This window comes from Hirundo rustica, chromosome 3, assembly GCF_015227805.2.
Source record: "Hirundo rustica isolate bHirRus1 chromosome 3, bHirRus1.pri.v3, whole genome shotgun sequence".
Classification (NCBI taxonomy): Eukaryota; Metazoa; Chordata; class Aves; order Passeriformes; family Hirundinidae; genus Hirundo; species Hirundo rustica.
The window spans coordinates 72,321,171-72,348,826 of NC_053452.1; the positions used below are offsets into that span (position 1 = coordinate 72,321,171).

The 27,656-nt window shown below is 41.3% G+C and overlaps 1 protein-coding gene across 3 annotated transcripts; it reads left to right on the plus strand.

Moving 5' to 3' along the window:
- Positions 1–1,071: 1,071 nt before the first annotated feature.
- On the plus strand, positions 1,072–26,850 carry BVES (blood vessel epicardial substance). 3 transcript variants are annotated; one of them, XM_040057910.2, is made up of 8 exons: positions 1,072–1,167; positions 5,741–5,974; positions 8,048–8,172; positions 13,875–14,062; positions 14,956–15,064; positions 16,959–17,126; positions 19,187–19,328; positions 26,536–26,850. In XM_040057910.2, exons 2-8 carry the CDS (start codon positions 5,752–5,754, stop codon positions 26,658–26,660), a joined length of 1,080 nt encoding a protein of 359 aa, XP_039913844.1. In that variant the 5' UTR covers positions 1,072–1,167; positions 5,741–5,751; the 3' UTR covers positions 26,661–26,850. The 3 variants fall into 3 exon arrangements, with proteins under 3 accessions (XP_039913844.1, XP_058275646.1, XP_058275645.1); XM_058419663.1 differs by lacking the exons at positions 1,072–1,167; positions 26,536–26,850 and adding exons at positions 3,282–3,363; positions 22,687–24,169; XM_058419662.1 differs by lacking the exon at positions 1,072–1,167 and adding an exon at positions 3,283–3,363.
- The last annotated feature ends 806 nt before the right edge of the window (positions 26,851–27,656 follow it).

Below are 27,656 nucleotides of genomic sequence, written 5' to 3' on the forward strand. Positions count from 1 at the left end.
ATAATTATTTCATAATATATTTTTGAAAATCAGATCTTATACGAGGCAGCAGGATTCGTAAAACCCCTGTTGACTTGGCACACATTCCTGAAGAGATCCCGATCTCTTGTCCAAGGTGCAAAACCAAGAATAACTGTGACAAAGGCAGGGCCTTCTCGGACACGTGTTGATGTGTACGTGTATAAACTGTTACTTCAAAAACAACTTGGGATTCTGTATGCTTTCCAAAAATACTTAAGAATAATGCTGACCATATGCTCTTGGCCGCTGAAAATCCCACTTCGTAGCTAGCTCATCAGAATGTATTGAAAGACTTTTTCTGCCTTGGCAGTCCTCATTTATCACTGACAGTCAGGTTTTGAGATGGGCTGGAATGCCTTTCATCACTGAATGCTACTCCTCAGGCCCCTGGGGATGAAGGCACGCTCGGTGACTGCTTCGCCTGTCCTGCAGGACTGGTAGTGCCGGCGCGGGCTGCACAGGACACGGGCAGAGCCGACGCCGACATGCGGGGACAGAAGGGTCCCGCTTTGGAAGCACGCTGTTTTCTGGGAGCTGTCAAACCGCCACACGAGCCAACCTGGTGACATCTCCTCAACGTCACGCTGGTGACCAAGCAACCGCAGCAGGTGCCGAGTCGAGAAGAGCAGTTTTACTAAGGCTCTTGAGGCTCTTTGACACACCATGTAGGGGCAGTACTGCTTGCCACGGGTTTAGGGGAGAATTCAGCTCTTCTAATTTTAACCACCCAACAGCCGGGCAGGCTGCCCGGGCGCGGGGCTCTGGCTGCGGGGCACGGCCGCACCTCTGCGCGGTGGCTCTCCCCACCTGTTTCAGGCGCCTCTGTTGAGCACTGCCCGGTCCCGCGGGCCCCGGCCTGGCGGGGGTGCCCGGGGTGATGCTCGAGGGGCTCCGCGGGGTTCGCGGCCTCTCCCGCCCCTCCCGGCCCGCCCGCAGCCCCGGGCCCGGCGGAGGCGCCTGCGCGCTGCGGCCGCTCGGTGCCGGCCCCGCCGGCGCCGCCCGCAGCTCCCGCGGCTCCTCTGCCTATTTTAGTCACAGCCGCGGCTCCGTGCCCGCCGCGGGACCGCCAGCGGCGACGAGCGGCAGCCCCGGGCCGTCGCCGTCCGGTGCGGGCGGCCGGGAAACTTTTCCGCGGGCGCGGGGCAGGTGAGGGGCGCTCCTCCCGTGCATCGGCGGGGGCCAGCATCGGCGGGTCCCGCTCTGCCCGGGGCCGCGGGTCCGCTCCGCCCGCGGCAGGAGGGGTGGGCGCCAGGCTCCGCTGTGGAACTGCCCGGCCAGCGGGGAGAACGCGCGGTCCCGGCCCTGGTCTCTGGTTCCCTTCGGTCGCTCTCCGTGCCGGGCTGCGGGCGCAGCCGGGACCGGGGTCTCCGCCTGTGCCCTGCCCGCGGGAAGGAGGGACGGGCTGCAGCTTTCGAAGTGGCTCTTTTGGGGGGAAAGGGACCAGTCGCTCGATTATTTTCAGTTTTTAAAAACTGTTTTCGCGTTTATTTTGTACAAAGGGTGGGTTTGGCGTTGTGGGCCGACACGGAGCTGCGGAGCGCAGAGCGGGGCTGCGGGCTGGTCGCGCCCCTGCGAGCGGGCGCTGGGCGCGTCCGTGAGCGCTGTAAGCGGAGCCCGGAGACTCTCACAGCCTCGGGTCCGCTCGGCTTGGGAGCGGCGGCGGCAGGCGCTCCACGGTGTGGGTGCTTTGTTGACTGTGAAGAATGAACGTGTTAAATGTTCTCTGGATTAGAGTGACTAAAGAGAGTAACAAATTTCTGCGGTTACCGACGCTTTTGATTGAATGGGACTTGCTGCAAGGGGCATAATGAAATACGTATTTTCTTAAACCACTTTCCTGTTCGTTCCTACTGCTTTGCAAAAAGAGGGAGTTGGTGACTTACAGTGTAATTAACTCAGCTATGCTACCTGTAGTAGTTTGTCTTCAGGTCACAAAATAATTATTTCCTAAAATCTCTACGAAGCTTCTGTGCTGTAAGACCATAGAAAAGTAGTTTAAAGTTTTGCAAGTATAATTAAATTATTTTCTTTTAGCTTGCATTGACTGTAAAGTTACAGAAACATACTCAAGTAAAGATTTAAGAAGCTCACTTGAATAATGTTGACCAGTAAAGCTGTGGGATATGAATAATCTCAATAAAGTGCGTAATGGCACGAGTGGGACGCTTGGGACTGTCCCGTATCAGCTTGGCTGACTGGTTCTCATAGAAGAACCAAATGCTTTACAATTTTCTGCTATGTCTGTCTTCTGTGAATGTTGTTTAGTTATCCATAAAAGCTACTCTTTTTTCAAAGTAATCTTGGTGTCTGAATATTTGTGGACTAAATCTTTTGGGAATGCTTTTCAGAAGGTTGGTCTCTTGTATAAAGATGTTGTTGAGTACAGCAAAATCCTAGAGTAGGCTCACCTTGTTTATATTCTGAGAATTTGTATTTTCTGACCTAAGACCACTATATATTACCTCTACTTTCTATCATGTTCATGCGCAAAAAAATAAAATAAAATAAAAAAATTAGGCTTTTTTTTAAACTACGCTAATTTCTATTAGGTTCAATATTAAAGAGTCAGTGAGTTTTTCTTTTTATATATATATATATATATATCCTCTTTTTTACCCCTCCTCTTTGAACAACAAATCTGCTTGAGTTCTCAGTCATCTGAATTTTCAAATTCTTGGTTTGGTAAATCTAAATCCATGTGATGGATATATACTGGACACGAAAAACTGCTCTTTTAATGATTTGTCTTATGTCCCATAAAGCTTTAATTTCAGTGCATACTATTTTACCCCAACTTTACAAAATTATTTGACTATGTTGGTTGTTTTTCTAACTCCTGATATTAATACCTATCTTTGCATTGAAGACTTAAGCATATGACTGAACAGTCTTGTGATATATTAATCCTTTGTAGATATAATTAAAGTTTTAAAGGCCTAAATCTGTACTTTCAAAATTAATTTTTGTCTCTCTGAGGTCATAGAAGGTAAAAAATTATAATTGCATGTTCTTTTGTGGAACTGCAGACTTCCTCTCATTTTTCAGTATAATTTGGCAACAGTAGATGCTAGGACGAAAGGATAGATCTAAAAATTACAGTGATGATGTTTTTTGGCATTTTGGATATTTGTCTTTCTAGTGTTACCTGTAGACACACTTTAGGTCACAGCTTGTAGCTCTGCCTGTCTGCTTTTTTACTGATCCTCAAAGCAGTCTCCTTAGTTGAAATTCAGAGCCCGTGTCTAAGTCCGTCCTTTTGTCATTTTGCAGATAGCATCAATCTATTTCTGTCAGCTTTTAAATACCACCATGATGGAGAAGTTCTCGTTTCTGCTGTTTCCAGTATGTTAGGGGAGCGGTAATTATTGTTTGTGAGTAGTATGTGAAGTTCAAAGGTATTCATATAAAGACTCTGAGATAGTAAAGACAAAACTTATAAAAAACAGGAGGTGGGCAGATTTAGGTTCTGGGGTTCTAATTTAGGCAATCTGGTAGATAAACCTGACCTTCAAAAGCATTAAACATCCTCTTACAACTGTGGATGCTTTAAATTGCTCCATAACGCTTGGAGAAACTCCTTCCCATTACTTCAGTTTACAGCTTGTGATTTGTTGTGTCAGTATCTGTGAAGAGCAAGGGGAGCAGTGTTTTGGCTGGGCTGCGAGGGGAATGAGATTGCCAGGTGCTGTATATTTAATTCGGTTTGTTGGGTTTCCAGTGTTCAAATGTATGATGCTTTAGAGGTGAGTCGAAAGGGTAAGATAGCCTCTGTTCCCACAGTGGAGCAGTACAAAATTTGCTAATAAAAAATACCGAGCATCTGGAAGGCTGCTTTAATCTGTGATCAGATGCAGCTGAAATTACTCCTTGCAGCCTCTTTTGATGTTGAGTTGAAGGACTTATGGCTGGTTCTGTATCTGTGTGTGAGTTTGGTTGTCTTTACTTGTTCTGTTGGCATTTTAGGTGGTGCCTTTACTGGCACATAGCTGAGCAGTGAAAGGCTTGATATAGGTAGAAACTCAGCTGACTATGTTTTTTTTAAGATCTAGGGATCCTGCTGTTCCTGTGTAAGGAGTTTATATTGTTTGGAAACAACAGGAGCACCAGATGAGCTGCGTGTAAAATGAGCACAGGCATAGTTATCCAGTTAGCAATTCCCTCCTGTTTATGAGCACATTAAAATGCCAGTCCTGCAGCCTCGCAGGGGCTCAGGCTTTGGCTCGCTGTGTGAGTGGCTTTGTCAGGACAGTGAAACTGCTCTAATGACTCTCTTGATGAACTCGTGAAAGAGCTGAAAGTAGAAGTATATTTGGATAGGCCTGATGGTTGCTAGCAGCTCAATGTAGAGTTTATGACAAACCCCCACATTTTAATTAATCTTTGTAAATAACTAATGTAGGAATGAAAAGAGGAAATTGATATCTTAAGATGTGTGTGAATGATGTATTTTCGATTAGATTAGATATTTAGGATTAGATATTTTTTTTCCTTGGAAATAATTTGAGTCTAGATATAGATACACTTTATCTGTGCTAGTGTTTGATCCTGCAGGATGCCTCTGCACATTCTGTAGCATACCTTAGCTGTGACGGGCTCTGGGCATAGGAGATGAACCATAAGAGAGGGCTGAGGATTTCTTTCTTCCCACTGCTTTTAGAAGGGATCTAAAACACTGATTAATTTTGAAAACTCTACAGTTTGCTTATGCCCTGTACACAGGTTGATGGCAAGAAAATAATGAAGAGATGAAGCAACTCAAATTTATTTCACAGGTCAAGAAACGATCTTAATTAACAGAGATGCTTCAGAGTATATTCAAGTCTGCAGGAAATAGTGTATTAACTGTGGCCCAAAATTGTCTGCTGAGCAGATAAATTACATGGCAGTTAGTGATGACACACATCAGGGACGTGCACTGTCTCTACAGAATTTAATCGAATGCAAATCTTGGTGCATTGTATGTTATGGAGCTTCTTTGCTCAGTGATGAAGTGCATATTGATGAGACTCAAGCCCACCTCCATATAATTTCTGCTTCTGAGGCAGTGAGAGATCATACATGCCTTGCTGGAAGCAGGATTCTCCTGTGTTTGACAGCAGACATGTCTAGGAGCAGTCGTGTTCCTTCAGCTGAGACCTGCTCTGGGTTGAGAAGACCTGCAGAGCTTGTAACATTGACTGCAGTTACCCAGAGAGACCAGCTTTTAATATTCTAAAGGTAGTGTCTTGAAATCTTCCAGCTTCTCCCTGTGGTTTGTTTTTAATAGTCATTTTTTTTGTATTGGGATTTGCCCACAGATTTTTTTTTTCCATTTAATTGAGGCAAAAGGTATATGTGTTATATTTATTATTACAACAACAAAAACATCCTATATATATTTAGATTAGAAATAGTCTTTAGCTGCCTCATTTTTCTCCAGTAGTTCCGCACACAGACAGGCTTGTTCTAACTGTGTAGACCAAGTGATTTCCCTAAAAGACTGGCAGCAGACTTAGCAGCCTCTCTGTTTTGGTGGCTGTGGTTTAGGTGAAAGAGATAGCAAAGCACTATTGAACTATAGACCTAGCTTACCCTTTTAAAGCATTTTTTTTTTTCATGAATGATAATGGAAAATATGTTTTGGGAAGAGACAAAATAACCCTAAACCCATATTAGACACATGTATGTCTACTGTGTTTCAGTTCAATGCATAGTGAATTTTTTTTCCCTCTCCTTGCAGGAGTCTCCAAGATGAATACTACAGCAATGAGCCCACTCACTGTTACTCCACTAAGTTTTGTTCCAGACTTAAAAAATTCCACCCTTGATCCTCTCAATGAGACTGCATGTGAGAACTGGAAAGAGATTCATCATCTTGTTTTCCACGTGGCAAACATTTGCTTTGCAGTTGGACTGGTTATTCCAACTACTTTGAATCTTCATATGATTCTTCTGCGAGGCCTGCTCACCATAGGTAGGAGAGCTCTTCTGGAGACAGAAATGTGACAGAAATGGCTGGCTTTGACCATTATGGAGCTGGTCCCTGCAGTTTGTGGTGAAATTACTGCCTCTATTAATGGCCATTGTGCTCTGATGAAGGTAGTTTTGGTCTAAGACCGGATCTGCTTTGGTCTTTTCTAGAAAGATTATATAACCCTTGGCTCTTAAAACTTCCTATAACTGTAATTTGCAATTTCAAACCTATGAAGATGTCAGCTTGAAAGCAAGTGGACATCATTTACGCCAGATGTAACTGGATGTTTAAAATCCACTTATTTCAAATCAGTTGTGTCTGATCATTAAGACCTTTATTTTAGATTTCAAGTAAGTACTGGGACTGTGCATTGGTAGGTGAGATTTTCCTTGAGAAGCTTGCTGTGAGCCCATGTTAATGTGGGTTCAAGCACGTGGCGCCTGTGGGTCACCAGCATTATTTTCATTGCCGATTTAAAAGTGCAGCCTTCCGATGGGGATTGTATTCTGTGTTCTGATATCAGTTGTGTTTCTTCTACCACTGTAGGAATCTTGTGACACCAGAGTCTGACTTGAGAGGAGAACCTAAATTTGGCATGGTTGAGGCTGAGCAAATGTGGTTTGATTTGTAGCATTGCAGTCCCACAGCTATTTCAAAGCCTCTGTACCTTGTGTGGGACAAGATCCTTGTGATCAAAGAAGGAATAGTGACTCATTCCAGTGTAAGAAGGATAAATCCAATCCAACAAGAGCATGCTTAAGTATCTTTGAGTGCTTATTGGCTTTATAGTGTGGGTCAAATTTATGATAGAACTGTTTGAATTTACAATGCTCTTGCATTTTGTATTTTATATTTATTATAGGGTAACTTCGTAAAACAGACTGCACTGATGACCACAGGTCTGAGCATTGGAAGACCTTTTATCTTGGCTTTAAAAGCAAGAGGAGCTCTGCACTTGCTGAGCCTGCCATTTTGATCTGTAGGTCTTGTAGTATTTTGAGCAGAGGGGGAATCAGAGTTCTGCAGAGTTCCTAGGGATCTGTTCCCTTTGCTTTGACCCTGCCCCACCTCTGTGCTGCTCTTCAATACATCCAGACATCGTGTCTTCCTGTGCCTTGCAGTGTAACTAATAAGCAGATCAAGAGTCAGTGTATTTTGAATTTTCTAATCATATGCAAGTGCTGCCTCATCAGTTAACAACCCAGACAGGCTAGATATGATACTGAGTTCATTAAGTCAATGTCATCTTCAGGGAGAAAGGGGGTAAGAACACTCATTCAGCACTGTCTCCTTTTTGTCTTTGCAGAGAAAGTATGTCTGTGACCTCTCCAGCCGTCTCTGTTGGATGGTAGGCTCACAGTTATCAGGGAGAGACTCACTAATACATAATCCATCATTTGATAAATATTGTCTTTGTAGGCTGAAAATGGAATCCTAATCATACACGATGCCTTATATTTTAAAGCAAGTGTCATTACTCAAAGCAACTAAAAAAAGAGTAAGCATTTGGAAATTTTGTCATTGATGCTATACAGGAGAATTCCGGTTCCCGATGTGGCCTTGTTGCATCAGCAATATTATTTTTGAGAATTAAAAGAAACTATCTGCATATGACTTTAGGAAGTTGTTATGCAACTCTTCCTTGCTAATTAGGTGTGAATGTTCATTTCTAGGCCTTTTTTTGTCTAATTAATGCAACACAAATTTTTGTTAGCTGCCTAATTTTCCCCCGTCTCTTTTCTACTTCATTTCAGTGACAAATCATCATGGACTGCACCTTTCTGCTTGCCCCATCCTGATCTGAATTACTGTCATTTCAGTATTGCAGTCCCATGTAATAGGGCTGCAGTCTGTCAACCTGCCCCCAGTGCCTGTTTGCAGCATTGCAGTGATTAGCTATTGTTGCATGCCTTCATCCAGAGAGCTTATCTCTATGAAAGCTTAACTTGAGAATATATTGCTTTTCAGCATAATTATACTCAGTGGACATATTCTTGATGGCTTCTAGGAATGTTTATTATTTGCTGAAACTTAACTTTCTCCTTTTTTTTTTTTTTTTTTAAATTTTTACAGGATGTGCATTATTCATCATTTGGGCTACGCTCTATCGTTGTGCCTTGGACATTATGATCTGGAATTCTGTGTTTTTGGTTGTCAACCTTTTGCATTTCATATACTTAGTGTATAAAAGAAGACCGGTATGTATAACAGCTAAAGTTCACAAGCAGTCTAGCAAGATGCAAGCAAAAGAAGTTTTACCCATGTTTGCTGGGCAAACCAATTGATTAGTGCACATTTTCAGCAGAATAATTTTGTGTTTGGCCCAAAATCACGCTCTGGACACCCTCTGGAAGTGTGCAACAACTTGTACCAAAAATAAAAGAGAAAACAGAACCTAACTGGAAATAAGCTCTCCACCAATTCAACACGGGCTGTGCAAGAAAGTAACTAAGAAATCAGCTGGCAAGGCTACATAAACCTTGACTTCTGTCTTGCCTAGGAAGTAGCTTAAAACTAACTAGACTGATCTGTTACTAGAAAATTGTAGATGTGTAGTAAATGTTTCTAGTTCAAATTGCTCTTGAAGGGTCATCTTACTACTTAAAGGGTAACTTCCTCTGTAGTTAGTATTACTAATGCTATTTTTTTCAGCCTGTTCAATCCATTTATGTCACCATGTGAGATGCAGCACGTGATGAAACTGCATTGCATTTCTGCAAGGTAGCTGTGGCCATGCTGTCCAGCACACAAAATAGCAGCAGTGATAACAGCCAGTGAGGCCAGGCTCTACCTACTCTGTGTCCACAGTTAAATATCCCATGCAGGTACTCTGGTTTCTAGTATGGGATGAACTCAGTTCCATTCTTTTCCCTCAAACAAATTAGCATGTTCTGCTTTGCTTTAACCGCCCCCACCAATTAAGCCTTTTTAATAACTCTTGAGGCTTCTAATCTTCTGTCAGATGGGACAGGAAATGGCCACCAAAGTCAGAAATTACTGCAAAAGGCAGGAGTGCTCAGCTGATAGAAACCCATTTCCCTGGGAAACCAAGCCTTTTAACTTACCTGTATTTTAATTGTGAATTGTGGCATCTCTAAACATAGGTAAAGGTCCTTGAGTTTGCACCCATCCACTCCTTTCCAAAAATCTAAATAAGAGATTATTGGTGAGTGAAAAAGCATCCTGGGAGGATGTGCTGGTTTGGGCTTGAGTAAAAACACCAACCAACCAACCAACCAACCAAAAAAAAAAAAAAAAAAAAAAAAAAAAAAAATCACCCTGGAATGTGTAAATCAATGCTGAATGAAGAAAGAAAGACATTCTTTTGTAATTACAGTTGTCTACTAAAAGCCATGTTGGCATAGATTGGGGGAATTTGTTTATGGTATTGAAGAGGCAGCTATTTTCACAAAATCCTCTAGTAAGTTTGTTAGCAGAATTATTTTTGGAGTTAGGTTAAGTGGTAGAAATGATTGAAGTACTCTGTAGGTGGATACAGAAGGAAGGAATTGTGTAAGAATATGAAGCTTGACTGATAAACTCAGTCACCAAAGTTGGTAAGAAACTGCATCTAAGAGAAGGAGGCCTGGAGCACCTGCCTTTAACTTTGCTTTTTCTTTCTGTAGCCCTTGCCCACTGTCACTGTAACCACAGCAGAACGGAGGTGCTCGGCACTCCCATAAACTCTGCACTGCTCACACTCTGGCAGGCAACCACAGCATATAAAAGGAGGCTAAAGGTTAAATTGCATCTGTCTACAACAAGTTGATAAATTGAGTACATGTGTTAAAAAAGGAAGAGGCTCTACCTACAGCAGTGTTCCTCCAGTATGGAACACAGATTCACCCAAAGATTACCAGCAACCGTGCTATGTGACCTGTGCAACTTAAAAGCTTAGCCAAAAATTAGGTCTGATAGAATATTCAGGTAGTGCTGATTCTTTGCATATTAAGGCTTAATTTCAATAGTCTTCTTTCCACTGAGAAATTACGGTATTTATGAACATTGCATGGAAAATATTATTTTAATTGCTGTAATACATAATATTTTCAGTAATTATTAAAAAATATATCAGTCTTTGTTAAAAAACTATGATCAACAAGCATACTTGAAGTGATGTCTGATAGTCACACATGTAGTTTTAGCTGTCTAACATGTTTATTATGAACCCCAGAGCTGTTTTAAGTGTTTTCCTGACAAAGAATAGGGGAAAAAATTAGAACTCATAGGAACTAATTTTTGAATGAGATTTTCTCTCTGCAGCTATTGTATTGCCCATCTTGATCAGTTTTGGTAATTCTCACAAAAGATCTTTCCAAGGAAAAAAAGGAATGGCAGAGTAATTACAAGTTAGTCATATTACAAAATGAATAATTGATACGTTCAGTTGTTAAATATTTATTTTATTAAATGGAGCATGCAAAATCACAGTGAGTTTCTTTTCTGACCAGAAGATTATTTCAGTGGTTTTGATTCCTTGGGGCTTGACAAATTTGGCTTTTTAGTCGGGAGTGGAAGCTGAGTCTAATCAGCCTGACTCGGAGTTCTGGCAGCATCCCAGAATATTTCAACCCCTGCTGAACAAAACATTACACCTACCCATATGGCTTGTTTGGAATATGACCCACAAGCATGACTGGAGGAGCAGTCAGCTGTGCTTGGGAAGGGGGAATGGTCTGTTTTAAGGGAGCCCATCTAAAGCGCAGCTACAGCCTGCAATCTGATCGGTCTTTAGGAAAGTGGCTACACCTGCTTTCTCCTCAAAGTGTTACACACTAGAGGAAGATCAGGAAACGTGAACCAGGGGCTAGTTAAGGGATTGGATTAACACTCCAGGGCCAAAATTTGCCCTTAATGTCTGTATGCCTGGTTTTGGTTTCAGGAATCTTGGGAGATATGTAAATTCCTTTTTCAGATGAAAATGTATTTTTTTTAAGTTGCAGTGGTCATGTATAGAAAGAGATGCTAATTAAATTGGTATAGCTGTTAAAAATGAAAGAGTTCCTGGAGAACATGATGGTAAAACCGTCATCCAGCTTTGTGGGGATATGGAACATATTATGAAATCAAACAACTCAGCCAAGTCCTTAGCATAATACAATTTCTCTTGCATGTTTACTTTTAATCCTTGTTTTGTCTGTGTGGATGTCTTCTGAGGGATTCAAGATTGTGGCATAAGGAACATACAGGAAATTCAAAACCTGGATTTCATATGAATGCAGTTACTTGTGGAATATTTAACTTGAAATTGATTGAGTGTGAAACCAGTGTAACTTTGGGTCAAGTGATGCGCTCTAAGTCCACAAGCCCTGATATCACACAGCCACAAGAAGTGATGTCACTGCAAGGCCATTCCTGATAGTCTTGGAATAACAGTGGTGACAGAAAGAAGTGAGTGAGGAACAGAGGAAGCAAATACCACTCCTTTCCTTGAAAAGGGGCAAGAAGGAGAACCCAGTGGTCAGCCCCAACTTGATCTCTGAAAAGAAGGAATAGGTAGTCCTGGAAAACATTTCTATGCAAATGAAGCACAAGAAGGTAATCAGGAGTGGTCAGCAAGGATTAACTAAGGGGAAGTCATGCTTAACCAGCCTGATAATAGGTGGATAAGAAACTGATTGGATGGTCACTTCCAGAGGGTAATGGCCAAAGGTTCAGAGTCCTGATGGACATTAGGGACGAGTGATGTTCCTTTTGGAACCAGTGCTATTTATTGTCATCATTAATGACATAGACAAAGGGATTGAGTGCACCCTCAACAGATTTACAGATTATACCAAGCTGAGTTGTTTGACACACCTGAAGGCTGGGATGCCATCCCAAGGGACTTGGACAAGCTTGAGAAGTGGGCCACTGGAAATCTCATTAAATGTAACATGACCAAGTGCAAGGTACTACACCTGGGTTGGGGCAACCCCCAGTGTCAACCCAGGCTGAGGGATGGACAGGTTGAGAGCAGCCCTACAGAAAAGGACTTGGGCATGGATGAGAGACTGGCATTGACTTGGCAATGTGCACTCACAGCCACAGCAATCCAGTTGTATCCTGAGCTGCTTCAAAAGCAGTGTGGCCAGCAGGGTGAGGGAAGTCACTGCTCTGATGAGATCCCACCTGGGGTGGTCTGGGGTCCCAAGCACAGAGATAGAAGAGGTTCTCTGTGAGGAAAGGCTGTGAAAATTTGGGTTGTTCAGCCTGGAAAAGGGAAGGCTTTGGGGTGACCAGATAGTGGCCTTCCAGTACTGGAAGGGAAAATACAAGAAGGAGGGAGAGGGACATTTTACAAGGGCATGTAATGATAGGATAAGGGGGAATGGTTTCAAACTGAGAGTAGGTTTGTTTATATTAGCTACTAGGAAGAAATACTTTACTGTGAGGGGGGTAAGGCACTGGAATAGGTTGCTGAGAGAAGCTGCATGTGCCCAATTCCTACAGGTGTTCAAGGTTGAAGCTCTGATGTTACCTGGTCTCAGGGAAGGTGTCCCTGCCTGTGGTAGAGGGGTTGGAACTGGGTGATCTTTAAGGTCCCTTCCAACCCAAGCCATTCTATGATAACCTTCCACAGTGAAGTGACAGGCCAGATAGCTTGGAATGGTGAATATCCTCAACCTTAATTTTGGTAAGGTTTTCAACACAGAATACAATCCTGACAGAGAATCTGTTGGAGTGTGGCCTGGATGAGGATACAGTGGATTGAAATCTGGCTGAATGGCAGGGCTGAGTATGGTAATCAGAAATAAGAAGTCCAGTTGGAGCTGTGTAGTAAACATACGCTAGTGTGTGGTGTGTAACCTCGGGGCCAGTACTAGTCACAGTGCTGTTTGACATCTTCATTCATGATCTGGGTGGTGGGGCAGATGTGAACCCTGATGACACAAAACTGTGAGGAGTGACTGATAGGCCAGAAGGTTGGGAGACCATCTGGAGGGGCCTCAGCAGGCTGGAACAGTAGGAGCCTCATGGAGTTCAACAGAAAGTGTGGGGTACTTCACCAGGGGAGGAATAACCCCATGCATCAGCATGCCATGGACTGACCCGCTGGAAAGCAGCTTTGTAGGAAAGGACCTGCAGGTCCTGGAGGAAGAGTTGAACATGAGTCAGAGACTCGCCTCTTTATCTTCTGCCATTCTTTCTTGGTGGTTTTTCCTTATTCTCTATTCCATATATATATATTATTTTTTTCATTATCTGGTGCTTATTGTTTCAGTTTGTCTTCCTCATGGCAAATATGCAAGCTTTATTCAGGCTGCCTCTGCTTTCAGGAAGGCTGTAATATTGTCTCATCCCCTGCTTCCTTCATTCAGGGAAGACTTCCAGGCTTAGGATTTCAGCCAACATCCCTCATTGCTGCTGCCTGAGTTTGGGTGGGCTCTTAGATGTGGGATGTTCAGCTGGCAGTGTTTTTGGTGGTTTTTTTTTTCCCTCCCTCATCACATGTGGTTTCAATATAATTGGTTTGTTTTTCAGGACTTGCTTTTCTACTGCAAGTAAGCCAGGAAGCTCAGAGATGAGAGGCGCTCCCAGGAGAGCCTGAGAGATAGGCACAGGGATGTGTGCATGCAGTGTGAAAGACAGTCTCATTTTTTTTCTCTGTATAATTCTTGCCGAAGTCCTATTCACTATTGCATCAACAGACATCTCAGAAGGCTCCTTGTGTGTGATTTAGTGTGCCACTTGGATGGAACACCATTCTGAAGCACCAGTGTGCCATCCTGGCTAATTTTAGATAAGGTTTTGGGTCACGCTGTGATAGGCAGCGTCTGTGGGTAGACATCACACATTTACCACTTCTTCCCTTGCTTAAGCATAGTAAAACCAAAGATGTCCCTCAAGCTAAAGCCTGTGTGCAGTCTTTTAACTAATGCATCTGTGTTTATTGATGTCTCTTGTTTTTCCAATCTAGATCAAGATAGAGAAGGAGCTTAGCAGCCTCTACAAGAGAATGTTTGAACCTCTCCATGTGCCTCCAGAGCTCTTCCAAAGACTAACTGGACAATTTTGCAACATTCAGACTTTGAAGACAGGTCAAGCCTATGCAGCAGAAGATAAAACATCAGTTGATGATAGGCTAAGCATCCTGCTGAAGGGGAAGTAGGTTCTGTAAAAGCTTGGGGACAGTCATATGCTTTGTGTCATGGTTGAATAAATTAGAAAATTATTGAGGTTGCAATTGTTTGTAATATGTTATGATCTTTAGTCAAGTAGTCTTTACTTATGGACTATTTTGTGACACCATTTTCAAGTGACAGTGATATCTCTTACTGGGAGCATATTGTGTATCCACTTACATGTGCAGCTGAATGGACTTTATGCGTAGTAACGAAGGCAGTGTCTTGCAAAATAAGCAAGAGATTTGTTTGAGTCTTAGATATCCTAGTTGTCTCCTTAGTCCATTCTCAGGTTTTAAGGTTAAAAAATAGGGTGCATAAGGGAAGAAGTATCTCTCCAGTAGGCTTTAAAACAGCAGGCCTTTGGAATGGATTCATTGCACTTGTACATGCAAGTAGAGAGGGGCAGGTGCACTGCCCAGAGGCAGACAGAATCCAGGTGAGAAAGGGTAAAATATGTGCCCACAGCCAGGATGTAATTTTGAAACTCATGCTAAATACTGGCCAATATTTTAACCAGTTTCTGTTGACAGCAACAGTGATGTCAGGCTTCATTGTTTTTCTTACTCATTACCACAAAGCTGCTTACCTAAGGGAAGCCTAATTCTGGTCAGGCTGTGCAACATGACCTTTCTCATATTGAATAACAATGTTTTGTGGATATGTCCCACGTTCGTCAATTCTCTATTTGTCTGTTCTGCTTAGAATCAGTAAGACAGAAAACAGGGTAGCTCTGGGAGTGATATTCCAGAAGATGAACGTATTTATTCCTGCTGCCTACTACTTTACCGTTGTCAATAATCCTGCCCAAATTTAGGTTAAATTAATCAGCCTCTGTGATTTTAAAATGTTGTTTTGTACATTTTTTTTTTCCAGAATGAAGGTGTCTTATCGAGGGCATTTTCTGCATAATATTTACCCCTGTGCCTTTATAGATTCTCCTGAATTTCGATCAACGCAGATGAACCGGGGTGAGAAATTCCAGGTACACTTTGTTTTAAATGTTACTGGATATGAGCTGGTGAGACCATTAAAAAAAGATAGAGTATAAATTTGATCAACAATGAACTATTTGACTTGAATAATTTTGCTATCCTTCTAGAATAGGTTTTTGAAGATGGACCATATCAAGAATAACTTTTAAATGCTGCAAAACAGTATTATAATGGTGTGTATTGAGCAGTCAGGTTTTTGCTATTCTGTTCTCTTTTACTGTTTCTAAGTTTATTTTGTTTTAAGGGATTGTTCAGGAGAAATAATTTTAAGAGGCAGTTTTGATGGAAAAAGATTATATATATGAAAATCTCATCACTGGTTCAAAAAAAGAAAAGGGAAAAAGGACTGCTGTGATAATGAAAGTCTAGGAGTTCACGCACTAGTAATTAGAAATTGGTATTTATAAAAGCATATTAATACTTCTGTCATTTTGCAATTTGTTGAAGCAACATAAGCTGAAAATTACCTCAGTATTTTGAATAAAGATATTCATATGAGGAACAATAAGGGTATATTTCTCTACCGGTGTAATTATGCCAGCATATTAAATATATATTCTCATAGTTTGGAGGGTTGGAATACTTTTAGAGAAGGGTGTTTTTTTCCCGTAGAAATGGCTATATTGCTACCTCTTACTTGATGTTCTTTAGCTAGGTGTGTGTAGTAGTGACCGGACTGTGTCTGACTGATACATCCACGCTGATGCCGTGGCAGAAGGGGCGGGAGGCAGAGCAGTGCAGACTCTGAAATCGGTGATTGATGTCGTACGTGCCAGCCAAACCTCGGGCGCAGCGCCAGCGGGAGAGGCTTGTCCCCGTGCGTCCGCTTCACCGCGGCGAGGCCTCCCCGAGCCTGGCTGCCCTCTTGGCGCGGCCCCTTTCTCTTGGGAGCTACTGGACACCAGTCAGCCCCTCTCGGAGGAAACGGGTCATGCCTCAGCTCCTGCCTGCCTCAGAAGTTGTTGTGATCTGGAGCAGGGTGCATCCTTTATTCGTGGGTTCTACTTGTTACTGCCGTGTGAATACCGGCAGCCTTGCTGTTTCAAGAGAGACGGATTCAGTCTTAAGGACCCCATCTGCTGGCAATGCTGGCGAATTCTTCCTCAGCCTGTGGGCTTATATTCGTCTATATCCATGGGTATATGACAGTTTTCTGTTATTTCTTGGACTTTATGGTTTTTTGGGTTTTTTTTTCCCCTGTCCCTGGGTGTGAGCGGTGTGAATTTTGGTGTGGCGTTGGCCTCTGCTGGCACAGGGGGATGAACCTGGCGAGCGCATCCTCGCATGAGGGGGACCCAGGTGCCCTGCAGCTGCCCGTAACTGCATTGTCGGTAACTGAGCGACAGGGCCTAGGCTCGGCTGCTGCGAGGCTGTGCTTGTGGGATCGACGGGCACGACAGTTACGAGAGGAAGGTGGAAATGTTTCTTTTTAAATCACTAAAAACTCTTCAGTGGAGACCTTTGGGTGATACCGGTTGTTCCTGTTTGGTGACAGCGATGTAAAATAAAACCAAGCTACGTATAGGCCTGCTGCAAGTACTTGTTGTCACTGTAGGACAGACTTCATATATAAATTTCCTCTTAGATAGATGCTCTTATGGTTTGGGAACTCATGAGAGATTTTCCCCTGTTATTGTCTCCCGGGTTTTCTGTAAAACAAACCGGCTACACGTATCGGTTAAAAATACAATGATAATAAATAGTTGAGAATTTTTACATTTGTAAATATCACATTCATAACAAACGGATACCTAAAAGCTCTATGGCAGTTATTTTAACTGAAGTCACAAATAAAATGGTATCACTTCTTTTAAAATATGTTTAAGTGTACCCATCTTAAAACATTTTTAAATGTGCTGATTCTGTTAATGTGGTTTTTTTCAGGTCACCATTATTGCAGATGATAACTGCAAGTTCCTGTGCTGGTCCAGGGAACGGCTGACTTACTTTTTGGAGTCTGAGCCATTTCTTTATGAGATCTTTAAGTACCTTATTGGCAAAGATATTACAAATAAACTTTATTCATTGAATGACCCAACCTTAAATGACAAGGTAAGCGACTTTAAGGGTTTTTTGGGGAATTTTTCCTCCCACATACAAATGTCTTTTTACTTCAAATGTAAATGCTCTTAAAGCGCCTTATTTTAACCTGCTGCCCTCAGCTTCTGAATGCAACCTCGTGGCCTTTTAGTGTGAGTCAGTGCAACATTTCTGTGAGAAGCAGCATTTGTTAAAGTTAACACAGTAATGTACAAGAAAGATGAGTAATCATCTGATCAAATTGTGAAAATATTTCTAGCTAACTATTAGACATGATGGCCAGTAGCTAAAAAGATAACTTCTCCCTTGATATCCTTTCTCACTAACAAATGAGTGCCTTTGTAAAAGGAAGCTTGAGAGTTTTTTTCTTAAAAAAATTCTTACTGGGAGCAAGCAATTACGTAATACTGATTCCTAGGAAGAATAATTTCAATGTGTCGTTGAGGGTTGCAAATGCAAAAAAAAAAAAAGCAAACATTATGTTGATGTCATACAGTTAGCAGAAGGCATCATGCAATACATATAAAATATAATTACATATAAAACATTAAGTGGTCTGAATATAACTCATTGCCTGTAGAGGGGAGTGGATTTTAGGTGTCCTGGTAAGTGATCTGGGTGTACTCAGGGAGATACGAACTATCTTAGTTTAGTTTCATTTTGTCTCATTATTTATTCCTTATGTTAATTTTGAAGAATTAAAAAATCCGACAAATTTTGCCCCTCCTTTGACTTAACATCTGCACACTTTAACTTCAGATTGTACTGAGTCTTTGTTTTTAGTTGCAATAGTCACATAAATTTAAGATTATTGTAGCTGGTTTATTATAATAAGTTTTGAAAATGTATGTTGTAAAAATTGAGTGAGCATTTGGGAAATTTGTAGTATCTTTTTATTTTTCCTAAAATAAAAATCCTGTTGCTTGAGCTCATCCTACATAACTTGGCATGAGAACATCAAATAAATTCTTGATTTTCCCATTGCCAGCACTCTATGTACATATCACCTCTCACAAGCTTCACTTTGAAATATAAATATTATTGGTGTCTTCGATACCTTTCAACAGGTGTCAGTCTCATCAGAAAATGTTGTGGTTGACTTCATGTATGTAGGGGATTGTGGAAATAAATACAGTACTGACTGTTCATATTCTAGATGGTAGTGGAGAAGGTAAAACTATCAAACAAATTTTTCTTGGAAAACAGAAAAGTAATAATTCATTTTATAAGAAAACTTGTGATTTTCTCCTACCTAAGGAGATTTTCACTCATGGTGGGAAAATAGTTATTCCTTTTTGCATGAAATAGGATACTAGTTCCTGACTTTTAAAATTCAGTGGAGTTATCTGTTATAGTCTTGTCATTGATTGCTACCTTTCACATACACCTAAAATAGCATTCTGACTTGCAGTAATAGTAACAAGGTACAATGTATGGCTTCATATGAATGTTATAGTATAAAGGCTTCTCAGGAAGGCTGCTCAAAGCAAAATGGAAGCTCCTCAGACCATTTGACAGGGAGAGGATAATGTTCACCTGATGCATTTAGTCTGCAGTAGAATCAAGAGGCAAATGGTCATCTACTGGGAAGGAATGGCATTCACCACTTTTCTAACATGATGAAATGAAAAGCCAGGAAAATGAACGTGTTTCTGTTAAGGTATAAATTGCCTCTCTATATAGCATGCTGTTTTGTTGAGCAAGGAGGACCAGCCTCATCATGAAGTCTACATTTAATTGCAGAGCATCATATTTAAATAATGAATTACCAGATAATAAACCTCAAACCTTCTGTAAGAAAATACATGAAAATTTCAGTATGAAAGCGGTTTGAAATTGAATTAATTAATGTGCAGTTTCATACTTGTCAGTATTCCAATTCCAGTATATTACTGGCATTTTCTATTGCTGTTTAAATTGATTTACACCGCATAAAATGTTCTCCTATAACAATTTTCTTGTATAATCATGGCTGAGACCGGAGCATCTTTTACACGAGAAGTAGTAATTTTCTATTTTTATTTTAATATGCTTGATATCTTTTTTTTAAAGTAATTTTTTTTCTTTTTTAGGCTTCAAAGAAGATTGATCGACAGCCCAGCCTTTGCTCTCAGCTCTCTGTGATGCAGATGAGGAACAGCATGGCCAGTACCAGTGACAGCGAGGATGGCTTGCAGATGTTTCTTCGGGGGACTTCCTCTGCATCCTCTCTTCGTGAGTGCTCAGAGTAGTTTGTGCCAGTTTTGAATGCAGCTCAGGTTGACCATTGACTGCTGCAGCACTCTTGTTGCCCTCTGTGGGAGCAGACTGTAGGTTCTTGGGTGCTGCTGCATCAGATAAATGAAGAGAGCTAACTATAGGGCAGTCATTAGATGCACGAGGCCTTGTGTTCTAAATGAAGATACCTCATGTACATAGTGGAAAAAAAAAAACCCCAACGCATGCAGTAATAATCTTTGGCATAATGTTTATGTTAAACATAATATGGAATGTTTATCGTAATGGGGCAAAACTGAAGGTACATTCACAGTAGTATGTCCTTTGGTCTGTCACTGGTGCTTACAGAAATTAAAAACCCAAACAAAATATTTTCCCTCAGCAAGCTGGTGTTCTGCTTTTCCTCCTGAGATAGTTTGTATTGGCAGGATCTGGAGGAATGTGGTATGCAACTAATATTTTGATGTCACCTGGAAAATCTCCAAGTATCCTGTCAGGCTCTCCTCTGCTGTGCCTTGTATGACAGGAGTAGTAGAGAACAGATGAAGTGAGAGAAGAAACCATGTCTGACCTTTTTGCTTCTATTCTTTTAATTTATTCCTTTTTGAAAGCATGCTAAATTATTCTTTCTAGGCCTTTGCTGTCATTCGTTTTTAGTTCATCTGAGTCTAAATGTCAACATTAACCTGAATTCTGAAAGCAGTGTTTGAATAAAAAAACCCCAGAAGATGCTCAATTTTTGCATTTGGCATAAGCTGTTAATTTAACAGCATTTGAAAGGATCATATAGGATTCTTTATTTTGATTTTGGAAATATTGTTTTTAGTGATTAGAATTCAAATATATGAGGAAAAAAACTCTGCCAGTTATTTGTTATGGTTAAAGTCTCTGCTAAGATGAAATGTTTTCAAATATTTGCATCTTTCTGTTTAACTATCTGTTTTCCATTGTGTTCCTCACAGTTCTCATCCAGTAACACCTTCAGACCTGGAGGGCCTATCTGGTTTTACTCCTTAACATTGCTGTAGTCTGCATGCCCAGATAGATGGAAGCAAAAGCCCTGCTAGTGCTTCACCCTACTAAAACATCAATACCTGGGATATAGTATGATGAAAATTCCAGTATTGTTTTCTTTTTCCCCTCCATTCCCTGCAAGGACATTCAGAATCACGGTACCATTGAGGTAGTAAGAGACCTCTGGACATTATCAGATCCAGCTTCATGTCCAAAGCAAAATCAGCTAGGGCCATGTCCAGTCAAGTTTTGAGTACTTCCAAGCTGGAAGATCTTCTAGCCTCCCTGGGCAACCTGCTCCAGGGACTTGCCACCCTCATGGTGAAAAAAAATCCCTTATTGCAACTCATGCTTGTTTTCCTTCTTTATTTAGTGCATGCCTCTGGGAAGAGTCTAGCTCTCTCTTCTGTGTTGCCTCCCATTAGGTAGCCAAAGACAAGAGTCAGATCCCCTGGGAGCCTTCTGTTCCTAAGGCTGAATACACCCAGCTCCTGCAACCTGTACATCACTGCTCCAGCCTCTGGCCATCTGGGCTGCACTCTACTGCTCTTGCTCCAGTATGTCCATGCCTTTCTTGTACAGGGAGGAACAAAACTGGATGCAGCACTGCAGATCCTGTCTCACGATTACCACATGGAGGGGATTAATCACTTTCATTGACCTGCTGGCTATGCTCTTGCTTATATGGCTCAATATATGCTGCTAATGTGGCCCAAGATATGGATGGCACACTTCACTGCAGGGGCACTCTGCTAACTCATGTTCTGTTTTGTGTCCACCAGGACACCCAGGTTTGTTTCTGCAAAGCTGCTTTCCAACCAGCTGGAGCCTAGGCTGTAATGCTGTGTAGCTGTGTCATATCCCGGGTTCAGGGATTTGCCTTTCATGAACTTGTTGTTTTTGTCAGTTCTTTTCTCTTTTTCCGACGGCTTGTCCAGACTCACTGCCCTACCCTTTGGCCTGTCTTGTAGTTTTCCTCACTACCTGGCTCTTGTCTGTGAGCTTGGCAGGAGGGCGTTCCATCCCATCAACCAGATCATTCATATCTTGGATATTGTAGGCCTTGACATTGGCCCTTGAGAACACTGCTGGTAACTAACTACCTGACAGCTGGATTTTGTACTGCTGTTCACCACCCTGTGAACTTGGCAGTACAGCACATTTTCCACTGAAGCTGTAGTCCATCTATCCAGTCTGTTTCTTACCTTTTTGTCTGGAAGGACTCGGGGGCAGACTGTGGAGGGCTGTGCTACCATCCATGTAAACAACATCCACTGTACTCCATTCATACACAGAGCCCATAATCTCACCACCAAAGGTGGAAGGTGGTCAGAGTAATCAGATGCAGCCAGCATCTGTGATGGCTTTCTCAGTCACCTTCCCATCCCTTTGTGTGCTTGGAATGGCTTCCAGGAAGACAAGCTCAATAATCTTCCTAGGAAATTAATTTGGACTGCTAGGCCAGTAGTTTTCTGCATGTTCCATCTCCCCTTCATTAAAATTGCTGTGATGGTGGCATTTTCATTTGTCTCCCCTGACTGCAGTCATCTTTCCAAGATGATAGAGGGGGTCTTGCAATTTTATCAGCCAATGCTTGGCACCCTTGGATGCAGCCCATGTGGTTCCACAATCTTGTGTTCACCCTGTCAATTTAAGTTGTTCCTAACTCAGTCCAGGATTTCTGTCAGTCAAGCATGACTCTTTGTCTCTACCATTGGATGCAAAGCCCTAGCAGGCCTAAGGACAAACCTCTAAAGTGGAAAAAACCCAAATTTATATTGAATACCTCAGACTTTTTCATGTTCCTGTGTCCTGTGCATCACTGAGCTCTGGTCTCACAGTTACCCTGGTCTTTCTTTTGTTGCTGATTTATTTGTAGATGCCTTTCTTGTTGCCCTTCACTCGATACAGGTCTAGCTGAGGTTTGGCTTCTCTTGTTTCATCACTGCATGCTTGGGCTGTGGTTCTGTATTCCCTCCAAGGAGCTCATCCATACTTAGACTTTGTGTGTGACTGTTTGAGATCTGTCAGAACTTTCCTGTTCATCTATGCCAGCCTTCCACCATACTTGCTCAGCTTTTTGTGCACTGGAATGGACTGTCCTTGTGTTTTGAGGAAGGTGTCCTCGAAGATCAACCATCTGTCCTTGGGTCCCTTTGCAGGCCATGTCCCATGAGTTCCTGCTGAGTAAAACCCTGAGCAAGCCACAGTCCCCTGTCCTGTAAGGCTGTAATTCTACTATTTGTCTTTCACACCACTCAGTATCCACCAGTTCCTGGACACTGCAGCCAAGATTACCAGCAGCCTTCAGCTCCCTGATGGGTTCTTCCTTGTTCATCAGTGACAGGTCCAGCAGAGCGCCTTCCCTAGTTGACTCATCGATCACTTGTGCGAAGAAATTGTCTGCTGCGTTCCAGAAATCTCCTGGACTGCCTGCTCCCAGCTCTGTTGCCTTTCCACCAGATACCGGGGTGGCTAAAATTCCCCACGAGCACCATGGCCTGTGATCCAGTTGTTGGAAGAAGGCTTCCTTCTACTTGCTCTTCTTGATCAGGCAGCCTGTAGCCGACTCCTGCCACGAAGTCTCCTCTGTTGGTCTGTTCTCGGATCTTTATCTTAAAACCCTCTAGTGGCTTTTCACCTGTTCCACGCACAGCAAAGTTCCATGAAATTCAAGCCGCTTCCTGAATAGAGAGCCTTCGGGTGAATTTGCACACTCAGAGAGAAATTGTAAAACTGTGTTTGTGCAGTTAGTTAGAATTAAAATGCCTCTTTCGGACTTAACAGCAAAACTCTTACACCAGTATTTCAGCTTTGGGAGAGAGTAATTGAAATGCATGACAAGTTCAGCTGTAATTATGTAAATCCGCAAGATGCATTTGTGCTTAGCACATACTTGATAAATACACTTTTCTCTGCTGTACTTTTCCTTGGTTTGTGTACCTTTTTTTTTGTATACAGGGTGTGTTTTCCCCAAGAGATACGGGGTTTATGTTCTTTTGTATTCTTAAATTCCTCAGCCCAGCTGAGGCAGCAGCCTCCCAAATCCAGTATTTTCCCTTACTTTTGGGGAGGCAGAGGGATTGCCCCTACACCAGTGCAACACACACCATGGAAAGTATTGTTATTTATTCGTCTTTGTATTCCGATTGTGAAATTTCTGACTTCTGTAAAAGGTTTGTTCGTCTCCTTGAACTGTAATGCTTCAATCTTTGTTTTTGCCAAGATAGCATGTTAATTATTCCTGGGTACTGTCATTGCTAATGATGGGGTTGCTGCCAAGGTGAGCTCTGCATAAAGATTTGTATTCAGTGTGGATTGTGGCAATGTATGCACTTCTTTTCAGATCACAGGGAAAACTGAAAAATCTGCCATTTACGTTGCCACTGCTGTGTTTTCAGAAATCTTCTGCTGGGTGCTCTCAGTGCAATAGTTGGGGTATTTTTCTGTCTGTTTTGTTTTTTAAGATTTAGTATAAGGCACATGTTGAGGCTCACAGTTCCGGTGCTGTTCCCTGGATCCTCCTTCTACGGGCATACATTTGTTTATTGAGAACAAACAAACACAATCCAAAATCCTCAAAAGATTTTGTGACAAACGTATGGAAATGACAAACTTTTTTTTTTTTTTTTTTTTAATTAGAATAAAAAAACTAATGAAGGGAACTTACCTGTATGGGAAATCTACAGGAATACTGTTTTGTCATTGCTAGGTGATTGTTGCGTGGACAAAAGCCTCTCACTACAAATGTAATTTTTGACTATTACAATGCAAATAAGTTTTCTTCTCCTAATTTCCATCTTCTTGAAAAAAATGAGCATTTATATTTTTGTGTAATCCCATATTTTAAAATTATGCTTTTATCAGTGCTATAAATGATAAGCTTTGACTCATTTTCTCAAGAAATTAATATTAATCCTTTTTCAAAATATTTAGTAATAAAAGGGTTAAAATTACTAATTAGTAGGTCTCAAACTGCAATTACTAACAAAAGTATGTTTTGAATTTAATTAATTAAGAAACCCAACTAACTGTTTGCTTTTATATTAAGGAAATAACCAACAAGAGTTCTATAATGCTTACGGAGTGAGTCGTTTGCAGCATGATGTTTTCTGTTGATAACATCACATTAACTCAACAGGCATCCTCAAAAAGGTATTAAAGTGGGGTTTGTTTATCATGTGACACTTGTGCTTGACATCCATGGTCCATCTGTATGTAATTCATTAGTAAGTGAAATAGAGGTATGTCTTTTTCCAAAATTTGAGTTAAGCAAAAATAGTTCAACCTGATCACAAGCCTAGTTTCACCTGAATTTCAGTCTTTTAAATAATATTTTGGTATTCGTTTCTATTCTGTAATTCTATTGCTTGACAGCCATCCTCATATTTATTAGAGATACAGTCTCTTTTTCTGTGGTACTTGTTTTAGATAGCTCAGATTTGCTGGTCTGTGCATCTGTATTTGTTAACTTCTAAGCTGAGCAGGAATGTAAAAAGGATTTGCTTTGGTAATGCTTTTAGTGGTATTATCAAATTATATGCTCCCTACTTGTGGTTAAAAGCAGGATTTCACAGAAATTTAGTGTGTATTTTGGCTTAGGCCCTCAAGAAAGGGTAAGAAAATGTAGTGAAAGGAAGGTCTGACTCAGTAACTTGAACATCTGTTCTACAAACATCTGTCCTACACTGGATAACGGCATCAGTAGACAAAATTTTGTATTTGGAGCAAGTAAGAGCATGTCTTTGAAACGAACAGGCTGAACAAATTAGACCTTATATTGGATCCTGTTGTACAAACTTATGGCTGCTTACTTTTGTTTTCTGGAGAGAATTAAGTGGTTTTAAACAGAAGAAAACCGTTTTAAAAATAACAATAAACTACACTAAAACAAAGAGCTACCAGAAAAAAAAAAAAGCTGGAACTGTGACTCAGCATTTTTAGGCACCCTTTTGCCTTAGGGTGTCTCCCAGAAAAGCCAATATTATATCCAAATGTACCCACAGACTTTGGGTGGGGTACATTAGCCAGTTAATTGATCTAGTTATCATTTGCTTAGGCCATAAAACACATCTGTGTGGAAAGAAATGTTTAACAATTTCAGTATCTAAAAATATGATTGAGTAACCCTGTATTATGGCAGTTTAAGTAGTTTTTGAATCTCAAAAGAAAATACTAATGCATTTTTTTTTATCATAAAAAGTTCTGAAATGTCAATTCCAAACATTGTCTTTGTGAATGTGACTTCAAAATGTACTGGTGTTGCCCGTGACTGTATATTGTTCTCTGTAACACAGACAATGCAGACAAGTCTTTCCTCGTAAGTAGGCTTCCTTAACATAGCACTTTAATGCATATTTGGAAAACTTTTTTAAAAATAAGAGTGTGTTACGGGTATCGGTATTTTTTTCAAGAACATTTAAATTTTTAGTTTGTATGCAAACAATCTGTTAGCACGACCTTTATCTTTTGCTGCTTTCTTCTCAAATGGGATTTCAAAGATTTCCATAATCTTTTTGGTCATCATCGTATACTGGCTGTTTAGAACCTCATACTGTTGCGGTGGTCTAACTCTAGAAGAGGGTACTGAGAAAAATACATGTCCACGAGTAGATTCAATTTCAGAGTGGACAATAGAAAATAGAACTGTTCAACTGGTGTCAAAGGAGTTCTCTGGTTTGACCCTCATACTGAAAATATAACAGCAATAGAGGTGGTTTGCAGTGGTAACTTGCACAAAAACTCCATTTAACATCTTGACAGCGATAGCTGTGGTGTGAGCTCTGCTCTGGCAGACAAGTTGCCGCCTTTCTAAAAGGTAGTTTTGTTGCAGTAAAATCACTGTCAGTCGAAAGTTACGTGGCCTTTGCCTGTAAATCTTGTTTTCTCTGTGGTTGTTTATGGAGGTACAAATCTTGTATAAGTTTTACGTTATCATGCTGCGTAAAACTTATGAAGATGTGTCAGAGGAGGATTTAGGCCAGCTGTCAGGATAAGGCTCTTCACCTGGGGGGGGTTGGGTAGGCTGCCCAGGGAAGTGGTCACAGCACCAAACTTGGCAGAGTTCAAGAGTTGGGTCTAAGTGTCTGGACAATGCTCTCCACAGATTGGAAATGATCTGTCACAGATAGGTCTATGTAGCAGATGTGTATTGTTAAATTAACTGATAATTTCTCTGTACCTGTGGCAGGCCCAGGCCGGACATCTCCTTACCTGAGAACTTCAGCAAAGATGAAGCCGATAGAAGAAAGTGTTGAAGATGATGTCTTTGAAGCTCCATCTGCTGATAAGCTTGAACTCCAGCGGCTGCCTTAAACAGTTGTGCCCTCAGGTGTATCAGAGCTTGCACAAAGCTCCAGTGCAAAAGAAAGGAGCTGAAACTGGGAGGAATCTGAAAGCTAAGTCCACCTCTCCATGTTTGAATTTACTGCAGCATATGCCAGTGGCTTCTAGATGGAAATGTCATGTTTTATTTTACTTCTAAATAAAATAAATAATAACTTGTGTGGGTTTTTTTGTTGCTTCTTTTTGGTTGCTTTATTTCTACTTTGACTTTTGCCATTATAAGTTTAGTATTGTGTTGTTGACTATCTGGAAATTTCTAGACGTAACTTGATGGACAATATCCCCAGTTTCATTTACCTATGTTCCTTTGAAGTTTGTATGATAGGGTTTTCAGTGGGGGATTTTGAAACTCTGTTTCCAAAGCCATGTTGCTTTTACCAACCATCGTTGTTGTGATAGTCTCATGCGCAAAACACACACAGTCTTCTGCCTCAATTTTTTTTTTTTGAGGTATTTGCCTTTAGTGTTTCCCAATCTCACTGGTTGACTCCACTACTGTAGTAATGACTACAGTTTTAGTTTTTCTTGGCCAAAGATTTAAATCTAATGCTACCTTTCAACCTTAACTTTTTCTTCTTTGGGCAGCTGTATTATACTGAGGCCTTGTCCATGGACTGACTGAGCTGTTCTGAATTAACCTTCACACAAATGACACTTGGTGTGGGAAATTCTGTTCAAACCCCAAAACTGGGTAGCTGCAAATTTAGTAAAGCCCAGTCTCATAAAGGGATACGTTGGGAAGCTTTTATAAGAAGCACCTGTAGCACTCCTGCCTGTAATAGGTGGAGACATGTAGATGGTAGCTGTACTACTCAGCTTTGAAAACTTCAAAATCATGGAACAAATAGTATATTTTAACAAAGTATAACAGAAAATAGCTACTCCTCCATTTATTGAATTGCACAAGACTGATACGTAGAATAATAGAAGTTGTTGTCATCTCTCTAGTAATGAGAAGTGTCATAG